The 20,997-nt window shown below is 40.9% G+C and overlaps 1 protein-coding gene across 3 annotated transcripts in view; it reads right to left on the bottom strand.

Annotated features, from left to right (window-relative positions):
* SLC39A9 (solute carrier family 39 member 9) overlaps positions 1 to 20,003 on the bottom strand; it is a gene marked incomplete at both ends in the record, with an annotated part of 53,831 nt that extends 33,828 nt beyond the window's left edge. For 2 of the 3 annotated variants that reach the window (XM_080708246.1, XM_080708247.1), the window contains one exon: positions 19,902 to 19,997. In XM_080708246.1, the coding sequence (XP_080564372.1) occupies positions 19,902 to 19,997 (96 nt within the window). Of the gene's footprint in view, positions 1 to 19,901 lie in introns of all 3 variants that reach the window. The other variant, XM_080708248.1, reaches the window with a different exon arrangement.
* Positions 20,004 to 20,997: the final 994 nt, after the last annotated feature.

The raw sequence follows: 20,997 nt of genomic DNA, 5'->3' as shown, positions 1-20,997 counted from the left end.
CGGCTAAAACTTAATTATGGTGATGGGTTATACACCTTAATATGACTTAAAACTCAAAAAGCTTCTAGAAGAAAATGTAAAAGAATATCTGCAATTTTAGGATTGGCAAAGATTTCTTAGCAAGGATACAAAAAATACAAACCTGAAAAAATTCAACATCCAAATTTAAAATCCTGAGCCATTAAGAAAATAAACAAGCTAAGCAGTGAAGAAAATATTCACAATTCATATATCTGTAACGGAAATACATGTATCTGTGGTAACAAGGCCACCTTAGTCCCCTTCAGGCCAGAATCAACTGTTCCCAGGTTGTTAGTAGGTTGCCTCTGATGGCTGGAAGCTAAGTCCATCCCAGGAGTTGATCTTGGGCTAAGGGCAAAAGATTAGCTTGAGGTTATACTCCTGCCCCAGGGCAGTCCACATCCAATAACTAGTCCCTGGGGGCCGTGTGGAGGGAGATATGAAGCCTGACCTCTTTGCCTCAGAACTCAGGGTATCTCTGGGAGGCCATCCAGCTTCAGAGCCTGCTTTGAGCTAAGGCTCACCTTCTCCAGCTGCTTAATCTTGCCCACTCCCTAACAAAATTCCTGCATGCAGATCTCCTCCTTAGACCATTTTCCTCAGGAATCTAAGGCACTGACACAGAATTTATGTTTGAAATAGAAAGAACTACAACTTAGATGGCATAGTGAGGCATACCTTTAATCCCAGGACTTGGGAAGCTAGGACAGGAGGACTGCAGGTTCAAGGACAGCCTCAGCAAGACTCTCAACAACCTAAGGAGACTTTGTTTCTCTGTTTCAAAACAATAAATAGCCGGGTGTGGTGGCATACACTTGTAATCCCTGCGCGCTTGGGAGGCAGAGACAGGAGGATCTTGCAGGTTCGAAGCCAGCCACCCTGGCTTAAGAGACCCTGTTTCCAAATAAAAATATAAAATAGGTCTGGGAGTATAGCCCGGAGGTAGAAGGGCTTCCAGGAACCCCAGTAGCACACACACAAAAATAAATAAATAAATAAATAAATAAATAAAGCCAGGCATTGTGGTGCACGCTAGTAATCCCAGCAATAGGAAGGCAGATCAAGGTTTGTGGAGAGCTTAGGTACTTAGCAAGGCCCTTTGCAACTCAGTAAGACCCTGTTTCAAAAATAAAAAGACTAAAAAATAGGGCTGGGGGTGTAGCTCGGAGGTACAATGCCCCTGGATTCCATCCCTGGTACTACAAAATAAATAAATAAGAATAAAAATATGGCTGGAATGTAACTCAGAGGTAGAATGCCCCTGGGTTCAACCCCCAGTACTGCAATGAATGAATGAATGAATGAAATTAAAAAGAGATGGAAGTGTAGCTCAGAAGTAGAATGCCCCTGGGATCAATCTCTAGTGGCACTAAAACAAAACAAAACAAAACAAACAGAAGAACTACAACTCCAGCCTGGCATAGGGGCACACACTTATAATCCCAGCATTTGGGAAGCTGAGATAGGAGGATAGTGATTTGAGGATAGCCTCAGCTACTTAGAGAGGCCCTTTGCAACTCAGTGAGACCTTGTTTCAAAATAAAAAAAAGAACAAAATAGGGCTGGGGGTGTAGCTCAGAGATAGAGTGCCCCTGGGTTCCATCCCCAGTACTGAGAGAGAGAGAGAACTACAACTCAAGAATAAGAGACAAACAGGCTGATTAAAAAAAGTGGGTAAAACACTGAACAAATACTGTGCAAAAATGTAAGCATCAGTAAGCCCATGAAAAGACGGTGAGCAACATTTAGCCTGCAGAAAATGCAAATGCAAAATTCAAAACTATGTTAAGGTACCTTTTATACCCCCTTAGAATGGCCAAAATTAGAGAGCTGACAACACTAAGTAATGACAAGGACACAAAGCAATTAGAAATCAAAGCATCTGGAAACAAACAACTGGTGTTGGCCCTTCACTATTTAATATTCGGTTATTCTAAGATTCTTTCTCTTTTCTAAGTTACTAAACTCCCCCAAAACTCTGTTAATCACAGTATTAATACCAGACCAGGAACACAGACTAAAGAAGAGCTATAATCTATAATACCTTTTGGGTCTTTATCCAGGAAAAAGGAAAACTCTTTGTCTACATAAAAGTAGCATAAGAATGTTTGTAAATGCCTTAAAATAGGTCACAATCTGGATCCACTGTCCATCGATAAGAGAATGGATAAACTGGTTTACTTAAGCAATGGAAGACAACTCAGCAGTCAAAAGGCATAAACTACTGATACATAAAGCAACATAAATAAATCTTGAAAAATTTTTTCTCATGTTTGAATGAAAGAAGCTTTTCACAAAACCAGAATGTACCGTCAGAGTCCATTTATGTAAAGATCAGAAACAGACAAACTAATCTATGGTGATAGAAATCAGGACAGTGGCTGCCTCTGTCAAGTGAGGGAGAGGAGCACCGATCACTTTCTAGTAAGATAGCAGTTCTCTAAACCTTGAATGGGATGTCAGTTACACTTGCTAAAATTGATTCAATTATATTAAGATCTGTACCTTTCACTGTATAAAAGTATATAATCATTAATATGGGCTAGTGGTAATTTATTCAGCAAGGGTCTTGGAAAGGATTCACTCAATTTTAACGAGGCTTCTTTATGGCAGGTCTTTGAAACCAAGGTCAAAGATCTATGCAGAATACTAAAGGGCACTTCCAAAATTTTTTCTTAAACAATCTCATGCCATTCAGATATTCCTTAAAAATAACTCCTCACAATTTTATGTCTATAGCTCAATAGGGAAACCAGTGCTGTTCACTGTTGTAGACCAATCCACAATTTACTAGGTACTTACCCAGTGCTTCATGATACTCTATGCTGGGGTCACATGAAGGACTCCATTGAGACCAGTGTTAAAAGCAGGAGCAGAGGTGAGTTTCTGAGATTTGCACATCACAGATTATACATTACAGGTAAAGTTGTACTGTTTAAGATAACTGAGGAATCTGGGCATGGTGGTGCTTGCCTGTAATCCCAGTACTTGGGAGTCTGAGGATCACAGGTTTGAGGCTAACCTCACAGAGTTTCAAATATATAAATGAACAAGAAAGAAAGAAAGATAGAAAGAAAGAAAGAGAGGAAGGAGGGAGGGGGGAGGGGAGGGGATATAGCTCAGAGGTAGAATACCTTTGGGCTCAATCCCCATCACTAAATGTCTATGAGCCTTTTGATGGTGACCACTATTAAGAGGTGATACTTCTGATAAAAATCACCAGGAGAAACATCCCTGCCATAGGTTGCAGTTTCCATTTTTATTTGAGAAGAAAATTCTACACTACCAAAGCCATTTTAGACTAGTCAGACTGACTTCAAGCCTAGAGTGTGGCTCCACGCTATCTGTATGGCCACATTCTTTCACACTTTACAAGTTGGGATTCAACCTCAAAGTGTGTGTTTATCAAAGTTAACAAAATGCTGGAGGTTCTCTCCTTTGCTTATGGTAAATCACTAACAGGGCATATTTTAATGAAGAACTACAAATTCCAAGTGTAGTTCAAGATAAAAGGAGTTCCCAAAGCAATACTTTGTGTCAGCATAGTGAAGCATTTCCTCAGGAGAGGCATGCACTGTGCAATGCTATTGGTTTTATGTTATCTCATTTTAGAACTTCACAGTTGCAACTTGACTAAGCCAAAGGATCGACCAGCTGTATTAATTAAAACAACAGCTTGCACTCGATGCCATTAACTATTAGCACGAAGCTTTGAAGTCAGTTTAATTTTCCTGGCAGACACCAAGGTAGTTAAATTATTTCTTTTACTGCTCATAGACACCATCAACAAATTATTTGGTTCAACTACATATAAGCCAACAATTTTTTAAGCTTTTCATAGTAAAAAATAGCTTATTTCAATTCCTGTACCCATCCCAATTTTAATACTCAAGCATCAACCCAGTGTCCTAAAAAAATCAAAGGAGCACTTCTTACTGCAAGACAAGTTTCTTCATAGTTCTAGACACTGGAGAGATAAGCTGTCACAGGTTACAGAGTAACTTTTATTTAGCAAACTCTTTTTTTTTTTGGGGGGGGGTCTGGTGATGGAACCCAGAGGCATTTGACCTCCGAGCTATACCCCCCTAGCCTACTTTTTATTCTTTATTTTGAAACAGGGTCTCATTAAGTTGCAGAGGGCCTCACTGAGTAGCTGAGGCTGTCTGCGAACCACCATCCTCCCGTCTCAGCCTCCCAAATGTTGGGATTACAAGTGTGCTCCACCATGCCTGGCTACTCTGTATTCTTAAAAACAAATCTGTTTTAGGAAGGAGATATTTCCTAATATTAATTTAGCCACTACATTATCTGCTGTTAAGTGTTATTAATAGGAAAAAAAGAAACTCAAGCCATCTTGGTGGCATAGGCCTGTACTTGGAAGGCTGAGACAGGAGGACTGCTGATTTGAGGGCAGCCTCAACAATGTAGCGAGACTTAGCAACTTAGGGAAACCCTGCTTCAAAACAAAAAATAAAAAAGGGCTGGGGGTGTAGTTTGGAGTAGAATACCTCTAAATTCAGACCCCAGCACTCAAAACGATGGAAAAGAAAACTCAAATCTGAATTCCTTCCTTATAAGTGTAACAAGATGCTCAAAAGCTTCCTGGCTCTAAGTAGAAACTGTGTGTGAACCTGGGCCAGTTTTTTTTTTTTTTTTTCTTTTCCTTTTCTGGTACTGGAGATTGAACCCAGGGTATTCTACCTCCAAGCTACACCCCCAGCCCTATTTTATTTTTAGAAACAGAGTTTCACTCCTTACTGAGGCTGTCCTTGAACCTGTAATCATCCGTTTCAGTCTTCCAAGTATTTGGATTGGGCAAGTTCTTTAAGTCTCCTATGCTTCAGTGTCTCCTCTAAGAAGACACTATTGCATTACTATTGCATGACAGTAGAATAATATCATACTCAGCATAGAGTAAATGCTCTTACACTCATCAGCGACACACACAAAAAGCCTCTAAGCACTTCTACTGCAAGAAGGGGAGAACAAACCCAGACAGCAGAGAGCAGTTCAAGTGAATGATGCTTCAACAGGCACCATTTGGCCAGTGGCATATCGGCTGTCCCTTTCCTAACTCACTTGACCTAGAGGTTACTTAACATCCTCTAGGAGGTAATACCAGCAAGTACTTTATTAATGCCACTTCCTCTGATAGTGGAAAATGAGACTAACTTGTTTTTCTTTTTGCATAAAAGTCCTTTCTAAACTTAGACAGCTACACATAAATGGAAGCTCCAGGATAAAATTCTTCTGTGTGACCATAAAACCCAAACAAGCAGAAACCCACTGGGAAAAAACATGAGAAAACACTTGCAATAAATGCTTTATCAGTGACATATAGGAAGTCCAAGTAAACTAATAAAGACACATTTTCTCTACTAAATCAGTAAAGTTTTAAAAATGAACAATGATAATGCACTCACTGCTTGTGAGAATACACTGTCATTTGGATTTGCTTGGGAAAAAAAATGCACTTTCAGAACCGGCAGTAGAGCTGGGCATGGTGGTACATGCCTGTAATCCCAGTACTTAGGAAGCTGAGACAGGAGGATCCCAGGTTCAAAGCCAGCTTCAGAGCTACTTGGTGAGACCCTGTTTCTAGATGAAAAATAAAATAGGGCTGAAGGTATAGCTCTGAGGTAAAATGCCTCTGTTAATCCCTAACACCTCCAACCTCACACACACACACATAAAGACAGCAGATTGAGAACCTTCTTAAGAACATTTATGGGGCTGGAGATATAGTTCAGTCTGAAGCACTTGCCTAACATGCAAGAGACCCTGCTCCTCAGCAGTGCAAAAAAGTAAGATTAAATTTTAAAAAACATTTATGCCTTTTGGCCATACTGTTCTACCCCTAAGAAAATAATGTGAAATATAGCCATAGTTTTAGATACAAAAATATTCAATATTATCATAGCAAAAACTTGAAAACAAACTGTGTGCAAATTTCAGTATATAGCCGGGTGTGGTGGCGCACACTTGAATCCCAGCATTCCGGAGGCTGGGACCTGAGGATCGTGGTTCGAGAACAGCCTCAGCTACTTAGTGAGGCCCCCCTGCAACTCAGTGAGACCCTGTTTCAAAATAAAGAATAAAAAATAAGGCAGGGGGTATAGCTCAGAGGTCGAATGCCCCTGGGTTCCATCCCCAGACCCGCAAAAAACAAAACAAAACAAATTTCAGTATATAAAATAACTGAATCTCGGTCGGGCGTGGTGGCGCACGCTTGTAATCCCCGCACTTGGGAGGCAGAGACAGGAGGATCTCACAGGTTCGAAGCCAGCCGTGCACGCTGGCTTAGGAGACCCTGTTTCCAAACATAAAGTATAAAATAGGTCTGGGAGTGTAGCCCGGAGGTAGAAGGGCTTCCAGAAACCCCAGTACCACCAAAAATAATAAAAAATAAATAAATAAAATAACTGAATCTAAATAAAAATGCCTAGACCAAGTTTTTAATAATAAAGAAAAATGCTTATGATAAACAGGTAAAAGAAGGAACAAAGTGCAATTACACACATACAGGTATAACATAAGGAACCATGTTAAAAATAAAAATAGAAAAAAGAGTGGGAAAAAAATGTTACTACTAATTCTAACTGAACAGTAGACTTTCCCTATTTTACTTTTTGGTACTGGGGATTGAACCCAGAGGCATTTGACCTCTGAGCTATATCCCTAGCACTATTTTTTTATTCTTTCTTTCTTTTTTCTTTTTTTTTATTTGTCCTGGGGATTGAACCCAGGGTCATTCTACCTCTGAGCTACCCCCCTCCCCGCCCTATTTTTTATTCTTCATTTTTAAACGGTTTCACTGAGTTGCAGAGGGCCTCACTAAGTAGCTGAGGCTGGCTGCAAACCTGTGATCCTCCTGTCTCAGCCTCCCAAATGCTGGGATTACGAGTGTGCATCACTATGCCTGGCTATTCTTTATTTTTTAAACAGGGTCTCACTAAGTTGTGGGAGACCTCACTAAGTAGCTGAGGCTGGCTGCGAACCTGCAATCCTTCTGTCTCAGTCTCCCAAGTACTGGGATTACAGCATGAGCCACCACACCAACTAGATTTTCCTTTTATACATTATACTTCTATTATTTTCCTTCTATACACTATTTTTCTAAATTTTCTAGCAACTGCCTCATATCTATATATCTCTGTCTCTATCTTTCTATATACACACATATATAGGTATATGCATCTCAGCCTTTCCAAAAATTGCTACTTTAACTAGAGGCTATATAAATAGGGGCTTTGTACTTAGTAAATATTGAGGTTCTGCCAAGACATCCTGCTGCCTCGGCATCTATGTGTTGAGGACCCCACTCCACATAGTAAAAATCGGCAAAAAGCCCCGAGAAAGAGGTATCGTCTCTGGCAAAAAATATCCCCCACTTTAGATATCCTTCATAACTATTATTCTCTTGGTATTCTTTTAACTCTCTACACGAATTGCTCTGATGATGTGAGATCAGAAATTGAGTCCGTGGAAATAAACGTCCTTGGCTTTGCTCAATAGTAAGGAAAAAACTGGCCAGAATTCAGATGCTGTGATAAGCATTCCAGCTGCAGCAATCACAAAGGGTCTCCGGCCCTCACTCCGACCCTGTTTACCCTTGAGACCCTGCCTAGAAACTTTGGGTGTGACTTCAAAGCAATTTGACTGAAGGACAGCTTAATTGCCAAAATACAATAGAGCCAAGGAGAAAGATTGTTGACCTTTACGCCCAGTAGGAGTGTCCCCGAGACAGTGAGAATGCCGCATGGCTAGAAATGAAAGTGACAAAATAAAGGACAGACGTTTTAAATATATATGTATGAAGGAAAGGAAATACCGTAAGAGTAAGAAAGCACTTTTTCATGAAGAAGAGCTTATCATAAGAACGTCCCGACTGGGAAAGAAAGGAATTAGAAAGTTAGAAGCAGGTTGCAGAGGGTTTGTGATAGGGGCAGTTAAGGAAATACATCTGACAACTAAATCCAAGAACTTCACAGTGTTATCTGTGGTGTCTTATTTGCCAAGCTGTGTTGTGAGTTTTTGTAAGCTTTCAGACTTCAGAAGGCAAAGCGGATGAGATCTGAGAGACTCCCATCGCATCTCCCTGGACGCCACATCTCCCCATGCTTGTCATATGGATATAGATGGAAACTTCAAAAAAGAAAGAAAAAGAAGATTCCATGAGAAGGCGTATTCTCCAAGCCCTGGGCCTTGGGCGTGCCTGTATTGCCTTTGGAATTTACCTTTGGACCTGCCCTGCTGCAATATCGGAAGAAAGATCCGGAGCTTATCTCCTAAATGCTGGACTAGTCATTTACTTTGTTTATATGTAATTTACTATTGTTGTGCTGTGATTGCCCCCCTTCCCTTTCTTTTCTCTCCTATTATTAATCTCACTGGTGAAGGGTATAAATTTCTCTGGGTTCCTGTAATAAATTGTCATTGGCTCAAGAAGCCTTTGTCCACCTCAAATTCTTTCCCAAGCGCCGTACCTAAAAACTTAGGGAATTCATAGAGGGGAAAGAATTGCTGCAGATAGTTTTCTGCAGAACTCCACCTGCCTTTTGCCCCATCTTTCTGAGGATTTGACCGGGAGCTGACAATAAAGACCCAACTGAGATTAGTCGGCGACAAGGTTCAATTTCCTCATATATAAACAGGGTATAAATTTTTCCTTTTCAAGGTTACTGTTAAAATCAACATAGAACCTGACACACAAGTTGACACTGTAGCCATTATTAATTATTGTACTGTGGTCCAATCAGAGAGCATAAAGTCCTTAATGTGAATATAGAAATGTTTTCTCCTTTATGAAGTGGTCTTAAACAACTGCACATTGGGCTTTGTAATACTTTGAAATAATTTTTAGTCTCTTCCTACCTCACCATCATGCTGTGACTTTTTTCTTCCACTGGCTCCCACATTCTCTTAGTTTGCTGTTCCTAGTATGCAGTGGCTTAGGAATCAAAGTCCTGTCCAGAGATTCTAGACTAACAACACACAAACAGGTTTTGTTTTTGTTTTTTGTTTCATTTTGTTTTTGCGGGTCTAGGGGTGGAACCCAAGGACATTCAACCCCTGAGCTACACCTGCTGCCCTATTTTTCCTTTTTCTTTTTCTTTCTTTTTTTTTTTTTTTGCAGGTCTGGGGATGGAACCCAGGGGAATTTGACCTCCGAACTACACCCCCTGCCCTATTTTTTATTCTTTATTTTGAAACAGGGTCTAAGTTGCAGAGGGCCTCATTAAGTAGCTGAGGCTTTCCACGAACCGCGATCCTCTGGTCTCAGCCTCCCGAATGCTGGAATTACAAGCATGCATCACCACGCCTGGCTTTTATTCTTTATTTTGAAACAGGTTCTCACTAAGTTGTGGAGGGCCTCACTAAGTAGCTGAGGCCGTCTGCGAATCCCGATCCTCCGGTCTCAGCCTCCCGAATGCTGGGATTACAAGCATGCACCACCATCCCCGGCTTCACAAACACAGTTTTGACACACACAGTAATGTAATATTTGAATTAGGAGTCAAAGTTTAAAATTCGGGAACTTTCATATAAAAACCATATTTCTGGTTCCAGAAAAATAGAAAGAACTGGCAACAAGGGTGGTGTTGACAAATAGCAGGGGGTCTTCAGTTGACCAGAGTTCTTCCTACTACTCCCTAATGACTCCCAGGCACTGGCACTAAAGATCAGCTGCCACATATTATGACACTTGGACTCTTTCATCCTTGTTTCCCCAAGAGACAGGATCACACTATGTTGCCCAGGCTGGCCCAATCTCCTAGACCAAATGGTCCTTCTGTTTCAGCCTTCCTAGTAGCTGGGACTATAGGCATGTACCACCATGCCCTAGGCTGGTTTTTTTTTTTTTTTTCCTTCTAATTTCAGGCCTGGTTTACTATTCATACTCAGTGATTATTTGATTTTATGAACCATTACCTAGCTGTATCAGTCAGGGTCCAATCAAGAAAGAGAAACCATAATGTAATCCGAACAGGAAAATAATAAAATATATAAAGAATAAGTTTATCAAAAGACTAAAGTAATTAAGAATTGATTAGTGAGAGAACTCTAAAGAATATAAGAATAACCAAGAGTGGGGGTGTAGACCTGTAATCTCAGTCTACTCAAGATGCTAAGGCAGGTTTGAGGCCAGCCTAGGCAACTTAGCAAAACCCTATCTCAAAATAAAATAGAAAAAGGGTGCCGAGCCGGGCGTGGTGGCACAAACTTGTAATCCCCGTGCTTGGGAGGCTGAGACAGGAGGATCGACCAGGTTCAAAGCCAGCCTCAGCTACTTAGTGAGGCGCTCAGCAACTTAGTGAGACCCTGTTTCCAAATGAAATAGAAAATGGGTCTGGGAGTATAGCCCGGAGGTAGAAAGTATCTCTGGGTTTCACCCCCCAGTACCACCAAAATTAAAAAATAAAAAATAAAAAAAAATAAAAAAGAGTGCCGGGCGTGGTGGAACACGCTTGTAATCCCCGCGCTTGGGAGGTGGAGACAGGAGGATCTCACAGGTTCGAAGCCAGCAGCGCTGGCTTGAGAGACCCTGTTTCCAAATATAAAAAAGTATAAAATAGGTCTGGGAGTGTAGCCCGGAGGTAGAGGGGCATCCAGGAACCCCAGAACCACCAAATAAATAAATTAATTAAATAAATAATAAAAAAATAGAAAAAGGGCTGAGGAATGCAGCACAGTGGTAGAGCACTTGCACGAGGCCCTGGGTTCAGTCCTTAATATGAAGCCCTTAAGAGATTATAAGAATAGCAGATATAAGGAACAGATACTACTCTGGGGCTGAGGTAAGAGTGCTCAAAAAAGAGGCTCCACAAAAGCTGAGACCCAAACTGTGTTGAAGAAGGTATAGCTGGGGTGCAAAGAATGAGAGAAGTTTGTGAGGTGCCACACTGATGGAACTTGCTGAAAATCTGCACTCCAGGGTGCTGGGAAAAGCTGTTCATGGGAAAGTGTCTCACTAGAGACTCTCCTATAAAACCACCAAAGAGAAGTGCCAGCAGGACCTACTGACTGTTGAGATTAGCAGCAGCTGTGTGTGCACGCAGGCATAGTGCAGGAGCTGGAGGGAGGAGCTCCCTGGATACTAAAGACTTGTAGTCTCAGGAGCCTGTGCCCAAGAAGCTGGCTGCACTGTAGAAGCTGGACACCAGGCAAGGGAAGCTACCTTACTACAGGGATCAGTGCCAGAAAAGCTGCCTCGGAGACTGCTGAGCAAAACACCAGAAGAGGAAAAACCCCTTCCACTTAAGATTTCTCTCCAGTACCCGCTATATAAAAGGCTTAACATCCTGCCAATTAGCAGAAGATATTCAAAGGACCCAGATGCATTTGTTTTTGCAGAGAAGTCAGTAGAAAGTGAATTTGGAGCGGAGAAGCAATAAATCAATAACTGGCACACTAGCCTACTAGAATCACAAAAAAGACAAACAGGAGCCAAGTGAGAAAGAAAGACAGTAGAGAGGAAATAAAATGCTAACTCTTCAGGCTATTTGGCTCATCAAAGAAATTTTTGGTCCTTCAGCTTAATAAAGTTTTTGGATGGCCAAGTTCTATACAAGAAAGATACCACCAGTATTTTTCTCCTTTATCATTATTTTTTAAATTCTTGTTGTTTAGGTGGTACTGGGGATTGAACCCAGAAGCAGTCTACCTTTGAGCTATACCTTCAGCCCTTTTTTTGGTTTGTTTTCAAACAGGGTCTCACTAAATTGCTAAGGCTGGCCTTGAACCTACAATTCTCCTGTCTTGGCCTCCGCTCCCTTCATCATTTATTTAGTGTGTGGCGTATTTAGTACACCACACATGTTCTATTACAATCACTCCACATATATTAACTCATTTAATTCTTAAGACAATCCTATGAGATTAGGTACTTCTATTATCTCCACCACACATGAGTGGCAACAGGTCTAGAAAGTCGTTTGCCCAAGTTCATGGGGCGAGTAAATGGCAGAGCCGTGATCTGCACCTATGTGGCCCAGCCCCAGAATCTATACTCTTAAACCCTAAACTAAATTCCTTCTCAACAAGAGCCTTTCATTGTTCAGATTTTTGCTAGAAGAAGCATCTACTTTCCCCAATTTGCTTCTCAAGTACATAAAGAATGAATGAGGTATAGCCAAGTGGTAGAGTACAAGTTCAGCATGCATGACACCCTGGTTGGGCACCCAGAAATCAGAAAGAAAGGGAAGAAGAAAGGAAGAAAAAGACACAGAAGAGAAGCTGGGGTACAATAAATGTATAGAAAATTGACCCCTAAATAAGTACAGGGCTTGCAACAGATGGTTTTGAGTAATTATCTTGTAGCTGATCCCAAGGCCCTATCACTTAAAAAGCTGGGACAAAAGAATTTGTAGCCCAACTTATATGTATTTCCAGCTCAAAAAATTTAGAAATCAAGCATTAGCGTCCAAGGAGGATTTTTCTGTAATTCCATCATAGATTTCAAGAAATATCATCCTTAGCACTACAATTTGTTATCTGGAATTCCTAAGTGAAACGTAGGGGATTTAAATTGCATTATCATTCAACAATACTCACATCTCTAAATTCTTAAATTAGGGGAAAGGTTAAGATCGTCGCCTATAGAAACATTCTGAATCCATTTCACATCTTCCCTCAAAAAAAAAGTGTCACTTCCTCAACAATAGTTTAGGATTGACTAGATTTGCAAGGATGTCAAGTATGAAATAAATCTGCATAGTTCAAAATGCTAATTATTTCAGCAGGTATTAATCAAAAGGGCATCTATTTTGTTCTTATAGGTTTCAGTATTTGGAGTCTGTTGAGCTCTGGAATTTCATGAGACATACTGTGGAAAATTAAATGTTAGTGATGTTAAAGATGTTCCTAATTTGAGGAGCTAAAAGCACTTAGTATTTTTATTCCTTCTTCACACAGTGTTCATCAGGGAATATCATCTAGTGGTCAAGTGCTTTGGCACTAGGAATCACACTGAGTTGGTTTCAGATCTCACCTCTACCAAAGCTGTCGTGACCTCTACAAGCATTTATTTGTAAAATGAGGTTTAATACTATCCCATAGTCTTATCCTAAGGATTAAAGAAGATAATGTACATCAGTGTCTGGTATGCAAAAAGCACTAATAAACACTAACAATTACAATTATTATGCAAATAAGTCTTATTTGTGTTTATCCAATATAGTAACATAGAGAAAAGGTTTTCAGTAAAATTGTATGAAATAAGATTGTGTCCAATTTTTATCTAAATTTAGTTTTACCAAAGATCCTTACAAAACAATAATCTATAGTTAAAATTTGAAGACAAATTACTAATTGCTTTCCAAATATGGATAAATTAATATGCATATCTAGATAAATCACTAATTATCATTACATATCCATAACTAATTAATCAATCAATTAATTTAGCAGCACTGGGGATTGAACCAGGGGCATTCTACCTCTGAGCTATACCCCCAGCTCTATTTTTTTATTCTTTATTTTGAAACAGGATCTCACTAAGTTGACTAAGTTGATCTCACTAAGTAGATATGGATAAATTTAATAAGGTTACAAAGTTTAAAATCTTAGTAGTAGTTAGAAGCCTGGCATGATGGTGCACTCCTCTAATCCCAATACTTGGTAGGCTGAGACAAGAAGATTGCAGGTTCGCAAAGCCCTCTGCAACTTAGAGCTGTTTCAAAATAAAAAAAAAATAAAAAAGGACTGGGGGTGTAACTCAGGTAAAAGCCCTACCTAACTTCTGTTAAATGGAACATTTTCAGCGAACAGGAAAGCCAATATAATGAGGAAGTTGGTACTCATTCCCTTCCCAGTCATAGAAACACCTCAGCAATTTGTTTGGAATCCAAAGGTTTTGTTTTGGGATTGGCCTTCATAGGTTTCCTTCTCAGATTACAAATCAGAACAAAATAATAATAATGAAACTCTTAAAATTTTTTTTATAATCAGTACTGAGAATACTCATAAAAAAAATTTTTTTTGTACTCAAGATTAAATTCAGGGGCATTCTACCTCTGAGCTACATCCCAAGCACTTTTTATTTTTTATGGTGCAACAGGGTCTCCCTCAGTTGCTGAGGGTTTCACTAAGTTGCTGAGGTTGGCCTTGAACCTGCAATACACCTGTACTGGGATAATAGCATGAGCCACCACGCCCAGCTCACCTAAACATTTTTTAAAGTTCTTTTTATGTTATACACATAAGACATGTTAAGCCTCGTGCTTATGCCGGGCATGGTGGCGCACGCTTGTAATCCCAGCGTTTGGGAGGCTGAGACAGGAGGACTGCACAGGTTCAAAGCCAGCCTCAGCTACTCAATGAGGCTCTCAGTAACTTAGTGAGACCCTGTTTCCAAATAAAGTATAAAATAGGTCTGGCAGTATAGGCTGGGGGCAGAAAAGCCCCTGGGTTCCACCCCCAGTACCACAAAACAACAAAAAAGCCTTGTGTTATATTATTTCATTCCATTCTCACAATGATCTATAGGGCTATTTAACAGAAGACATTTGGATGTTGAACAGCTCACTCAAGTAGTAACTCTGATATTTTTTATTTTTTGTGTGTGGTACTGGGGTTCCTGGAAGCCCTTCTACCTCCGGGCTACACTCCCAGACCTATTTTTACATTTTTATTTGGAAACAGGGTCTCCTACACCAGCCCGTGCAGCTGGCTTCGAACCTGTGCAATCCTGTCTCTGCCTCCCAAGCGCGGGGATTACAAGCGTGCGCCACCACGCCCGACTGAAACTCTGATTTTGAACTACACTCTCAGGTGGTTCCTTTTTAAATTAGTGCATTATTAATCATACTAAATTCTAAAATCATCCTAAAAGTAGCAGTACTTTCATTTGCCTAATTATGGACTTATGCTGTTCTAACAGATGAAAGATGTTGCATTATAACCCAAACTGCTCTACAACAGGAAAAATGTAGTCTTCAGAAATTGTTATAGCAATGTGATTATTACAATTAAAGAAGGAATTTTATGTCTGTTAAACCTAATAGCAATACACATGGGCTTATATTTTGTAAGTCTTTCTATTTAATTTTTACAAATTTATTGGTCTGGATTGGAATATAAATTTAAAACAAGAATAACCCTCAGGCAATCACCCTAAAATCCCACTTTGGCCATCTGTGTGTATATAGCTTCGTTCATAATAATCAGAGCAGCTGTTAAGCTGAGTTTGTACTAGCTAATGTAGGTCCTCAACCTACTTTCCTAGCACTGTTATTGAGTCAAAGAAAACTGCTCATTAGCAACTGAATCTAAAAAACATAAGATGCTGCTAAACTAGTGTCCAACTCCTTTACCAGACAATACCTCATTTTTGAAAAACATGTTTTGGGCTCTTTTACAAGTTTAGTTTTTCTCTTTCCCATATGCTGAAAAAAATTAGTATCTTAATTATCATGTTTATAATTACATTTGAAAATCAGAAAGCAGGGTGTGGTGGCGCACGCTTATAATCCCAGCATTTGGGAGGCTGAGACAGGAGCATCGTGGTTTGCCGACAGCCTCAACTACTTAGTGAGGCCCTATGCAACTTGGTGAGACCCAAAAAAAATAGGCTGGGGGTATAGCTCGGAGGTAGAATGCCCCTGGGTTCCATTCCCAGTACTGCAAAAAAGAAAATCAGAGATTTCCCCCCCTTTGTTTTATAAATTGTTTAGGCATGATAGTACAGTTGCAAGATCAAATAGCAAGGGAAAAAAGTGTAAAGAAAAGTGGTTTTAGAATGAGGAATGTTGGAGAAAGAGAAATTAATGTCATATGCACCGTGTGTGTGTGTGTGTGTGTGTGTGCGCGCGCGTGTGTGTGTGTGTGTGTGTGTGTGTGTGTGTGTGTGTGTGTTCTGGGCATTGAACCTGGGGCTTTCTACGTCTGAGCTACATCCTAGACCTTTTTATTTTTATTTTGAAACAGGGTCTCACTAAGTTACCATGTACTGGCCTCAAACCTGTGATTCTCCTGTCTCAGCCTTCCACATACTGGTATTACAGGGATCCTCCACCACACCTGGCTTCTCACACACATCTCTTGATGAATGTGTATGACAGGCAGACTCTGCTATAACAGTTTCAGACTTGATTTTAACTCATTTCTAAATACTAACCTTGCCATAATTAACAGTTTGACTGGTCAAATGACCTGTTACCACTCTAAGATTAAATTCTGATGAAAAAAGTATTGAAAAAAACAAAGCAGCGGCAAGATCAAGAACATGAATAAAAAGCATTATCTTTTCAGTCAAGCATGCCAACACATGCCTATAATCTTAGTACTCAAGAGGCTGAGACAGGAGGATTGCTGGTTCGAGGCCAACCTCAGCAACAAAGTGAGATCTTATTTCAAATAAAAAGGGTTGGGGGTGTAGCTCGGAAGTAGAATGCCTCTGGGTTCAATCCCTTTACCAAAATAAATAAATATAAAATTTAAAAAGCCTATCTTTCAAAAATCTGAGAATGAGCTGTAAAATATAATAGATTTGCCTGGTCCTCTTATTTACAAATGACACTTATTCTTAAGGAAAAGCTAGACTTCCTTAAAAAAGGAAGTGGTTTAGCCAATTTAGGAATTTAGGGAACTATTTCCTAATGGTAGAAATGGTATTCCCTTGCTCCCCATGAATGAAGCTTAATTTTAAAAATTTATCAACTTCCTAGTTTCATAACACATCAGTCTATAATTATAGCATACTTAGGAGATAAGCATTTTTAAATAAAAAAATCAAACTCCAGTTGAATTTTAAAATATCAAACTCCAGTTGAATTTTAAAATGCTTTGGACTAAGTTAAATAGAGCTTTTATTTTCTATTTATTTTGTGGGTGTGGGGATGGAACCCAGGGGCATTCGACCTCTGAGCTATACCTCCTGCCCTATTTTTTAATTTATTTTGAAACAGTTTCACCAAGTTGCAGAGGGTCTCACTATGTAGCTAAGGATGGCCCAGAACTGCAATTCTCTGGCCTCAGCCTCCTAAATGCTGCGATTACAAGTGTGTGCCACCACGCCCAGTTTAGAACTTTTATTTTATTCTAACAACTCAAGAGGCATTTCTCCTGCCATAATAATGCCATAATAATAAACAAATATCATGAATGCTGATTTATTGCATATGGAGACCTACAGCTGCAAAAGACCACCTGACTGCCACTTTAGAAAGCCAGGAATGGCCCCGCGTGGTGGCACATGCTCGTAATCCCGGTACTTGAGAGGATCTCAGGCATATGGACAGACTCAGCAAGTAGTGAGACTCATCAATCTAGCAAGGCCCTGTTTCAAATAATAAATAAATAAATTAAATAAATAAATAAATAAAGGAAGAAAGAAAGAAAGAAAGAAAGAAAGAAAGAAAGAAAGCCAGCCAGCCAGCCAGCCAGGGTGGCAAATACTTGTAATCCCAGTACTCAGGAGGTTGAGACAGGAGGATCACAGGTTCACAGCCAGCCTCAGCTAGTTAGTAATACCCTCCACAATTTAGTAAGACCCTCAAACCTGTGAGCCTCCTGTTTTAGCCTGGGATTATGGTTAAAGGGATTAAATAAAGCATTTTGTTAGAGAAAAGAGAGTAGGCTCACAAAGTATTAGGCAGGCAGGCAACCCAAAAGAGTGAAGTGAAATGGTTCCACGGGCCAGAGAGGACTGGGACAATCAGTTGTTAATCAGTTCTACCCAACTGCTACTTTGAAGAAATACAGACAAAAACCAAAAAAATTAAACATTCTATTAACCTAACAAGTAAACCTGTGGGTGGGGTTTCTACAAGGGCCACCTGTACGTGTACTATGAACCTTTGCCAGTGAACAGAGTGGTTAAGAATTGCCCTGAGTCAGAACAACCTGTATAAACAGCTCATAAGATACTTCAGAAACTTGCCCAAGTTACACATCTGTCCGAGTCTCAGTTTCCTATCTGTACCTCAGAGTTTAAGTGAAATAACACACACAGGATGGGAGGAAATGTCATTAGATGCCAAAAAAAAAAAAAAAAAAAAACACAGATAAAAGGAGCAGCAAGAATTCAAGCCTCCTTTCCATCTGGCTATGAGCTTTACTTTCCCTAAAACTTTTTTTTTTGTACTAAGGATTGAACCCATGGGCATTCTATCTCCAAGCTATACCCCCAGCCCTACTTTACTTTTTATTTTGAAACAGAACCTCACTAAGTTGCCCAGGCTGGCAGCAAACCTGCAATCCTACTTGTATCAGCCTCCCAAGTACTGGGATTACAGGCACCACCCTGTCCAGCTTTCCCTAAAATTTTAAGTACCTTTGCCCACCTACTTATCCACCCATGGGCTATTTTCACCAGCAATACCTCTTCTAGTTTCTTTAAGGCCTACCCACACCTCATCCACACTTCCTTGGAAAGCACTTTCAGGACTGGCATTGAGGCAAAAACCTATTTTACAACTAATTTCCAGGAGAAACTTAGGAAATCCTGTTTCCTCTGAATGTAGTAGTTTTTCTTCCTAAATCTTTAAGCAAGCATTGTACACTTTGTAAACTCTTTATGAAAATCTCAACCTGTCTGCATTTTCATTTAACAACACTTTTATCCTCCTTCCTCTTCCGTTAAGAAACATCAACCTGCCGGGTAAGGTGGCTCACGCTTGTATTCCCTGCTTGGGAGGCTGAGACAGGAGGATCACACAGGTTCAAAGCCAGCCTCAGCTACTTAGTGAGGCTCTCAGCAACTTAGTGAGACCCTGTTTCCAAATGAAATATAAAACAGGTCAGGGGTGTAGTCCGGAGGTAGAAAAGCCCCTGAGTTCCACCCTCAGTACCACAAAAAAAAAAAAAAAAAAAAAAAAACCAATTAACCAAAACCTCAAAAAAACATTTTAACCAAAAATTTCATTTCTAAACAAACCTTTGAAAACAACCTCAGAACACCCACTCCAATACTCTCTTTCTTTGAAAGGAAATGTGAGTTAAGAACAACTAATTTAGTCTTTTTATCACGTTGATTATAGTATAGGCATTTTTGAAAAAACAACTTTCACCAGAAAGTATGATTGATTTAACAAAAAGAAAAAAGAAACTAAGCTGGGTGTGGTGATACACACCTATAATTTCTGTACTTGGGGAGCCAAGACTAGATACTCTTGGGTTCAAGAGCAGCCTCGGCAATTTAGCAAGGCTTCACCTTAGACCCTGTTTCAAAAACAAAATATAAGCTAGGCATGGTGACGCACACCTGCAACCCCACTAGTTGGGAGGCTGAGACAGGAGGATCCCAGGTTCAAGGACAGCCTCTGCGAGTCTCAACTGAGACTCTCAACAACCTTGCAAGACCCTGTTTCAAAAACAGAAATAAAAAAAATATGGGGGTGTAGCTCAGAGGTAGAATGACCCTGGGTTCAATCACCCAGTACCAATAAAGAAAAAAGAAAAGAAACACTCCAGGATTTTCAATGGAGTATCCACCCACACCAGATTAAGATTTCTAGAGCTGAACATGAGGTTTGTTTCTATCATTTAATAGACTTTTTGTTATTGTTGTTATTGGGATTAAATCCAGAGACTATCCCAAGCCACATTATCCCCCTCCCTTCCTTCCTTCTTTCTTTCTCCTTTCTTTCTTTCATCGGGGAATAAACCTAGGTGCACCTACCTTCACCTACAACGCCCAGACCTTTTTATTTTTGAACCAGGGGCTTTCCAAGTTGCTGAGGTGGGCCTTGAACCTGCTATCCTCCTGTTTTCAGTCTCCCAAGTACTGGGATTCTTCTGCTTGTTTGGAATCTTTAACAAAGATGGTATTCCTTAATGAGACCCTTGGCTCCGAGATGAGGGAAGAGGCTTCCCTTTGCAACTATCACTACTTCCTAGCAGCTATCCTGACAGCTGAGCAAAAATCAAGAGATTCTTACCTCGGAGAAATTAACAGCCAAGGGAATGATTCCAGCCACGTAACATCCCACCAACATAGCCAGAGACAGTAGACTAATGGAGACGAAATCATCCATTCTGCCTTCTTTGATTCACCCACCACCACCACCAAGACTTGAAGATTCCAGTGGCCTCGAAAGGTGCTTAACGTGTGTTCCAAGAGAACTAACGAGCTTCTAGTCCTTTCAGGGCCTCCCCTCCAGCAGAGGTGTTCCCGAGGCACCTTTCTCTGGAAAGGACTTCGTAACAGCCCCTTTTTGTCGGTACTAGCACCACAGGAAACTTTGAGCAGCCTTGGGTCCCCGGCCCCCGGATTCTCGTGGGTTAACAGAGGGGGAAATTGTACGAAAGAGCGAGTTCTTCAATTGTCGAAACGAGGTGGCACAACGTCCCAGGTAGCAGCAGGAAAAGGAGGACAATCCAACCGAACCGGCGCGTTCCCTCGGCGCCGGGTTTCCCTGCAGTGACCCCGCCGGCGATCCGCCCCCCAAGGCTGGGACCAGCCCACCAACCCACAGACTGCGCCCCGAGTCTTGCACGGGGAAAGGTGTCTTTCAGGCCTCTGACGATGGGGCCTCGGGATTCAGCAGCAAAGCTGATACCAAGTTGTCTCTGCCCTATACCCGACGTTGCCCATGGTACTCCGCTCCGCCGGGCCTTGACCCGGAGTCACAGATACTACAGCTGCCATGGCCGCCAAGTGGCACCTCTTCATTACACCCACTTCCGGATTGTCTCACCGCCCCCTCCTTAGAAGGGCACTTCCGGGTTACAACCGACTTACAGCCCGGGGTACTTGTGTTGCCGCCATTTTTCAGTTGGGCTAGTGAAAGATGACTGGCGAAACCGTCTAAACTTTCAGGCACACTTTAGCCGTTTATCTAAAGACTAGAGTACGGAAGACAGCGTCATGAAAGAAACGATTCTTTCCCAAGCGCCTAAGCTTTCCCTTACGTAGTTCGGCGCCCTTAGCAAAGATGGCTGAAATAGCGTCCGCATCCGCTCTAGCCACCGGAAGTGTGCGCACCTCTATGGTCCGGCGGGCTCTTAGGCGTCGCGCTTCCGACGACTTCCGGC

The sequence above is a fragment of the Muscardinus avellanarius genome, assembly GCF_963383645.1.
Source record: "Muscardinus avellanarius genome assembly, chromosome: 12".
Lineage (NCBI taxonomy): Eukaryota > Metazoa > Chordata > Mammalia > Rodentia > Gliridae > Muscardinus > Muscardinus avellanarius.
Note: the sequence above shows the minus strand (reverse complement) of the source record. Positions and strands in the feature narration are given on the sequence as shown.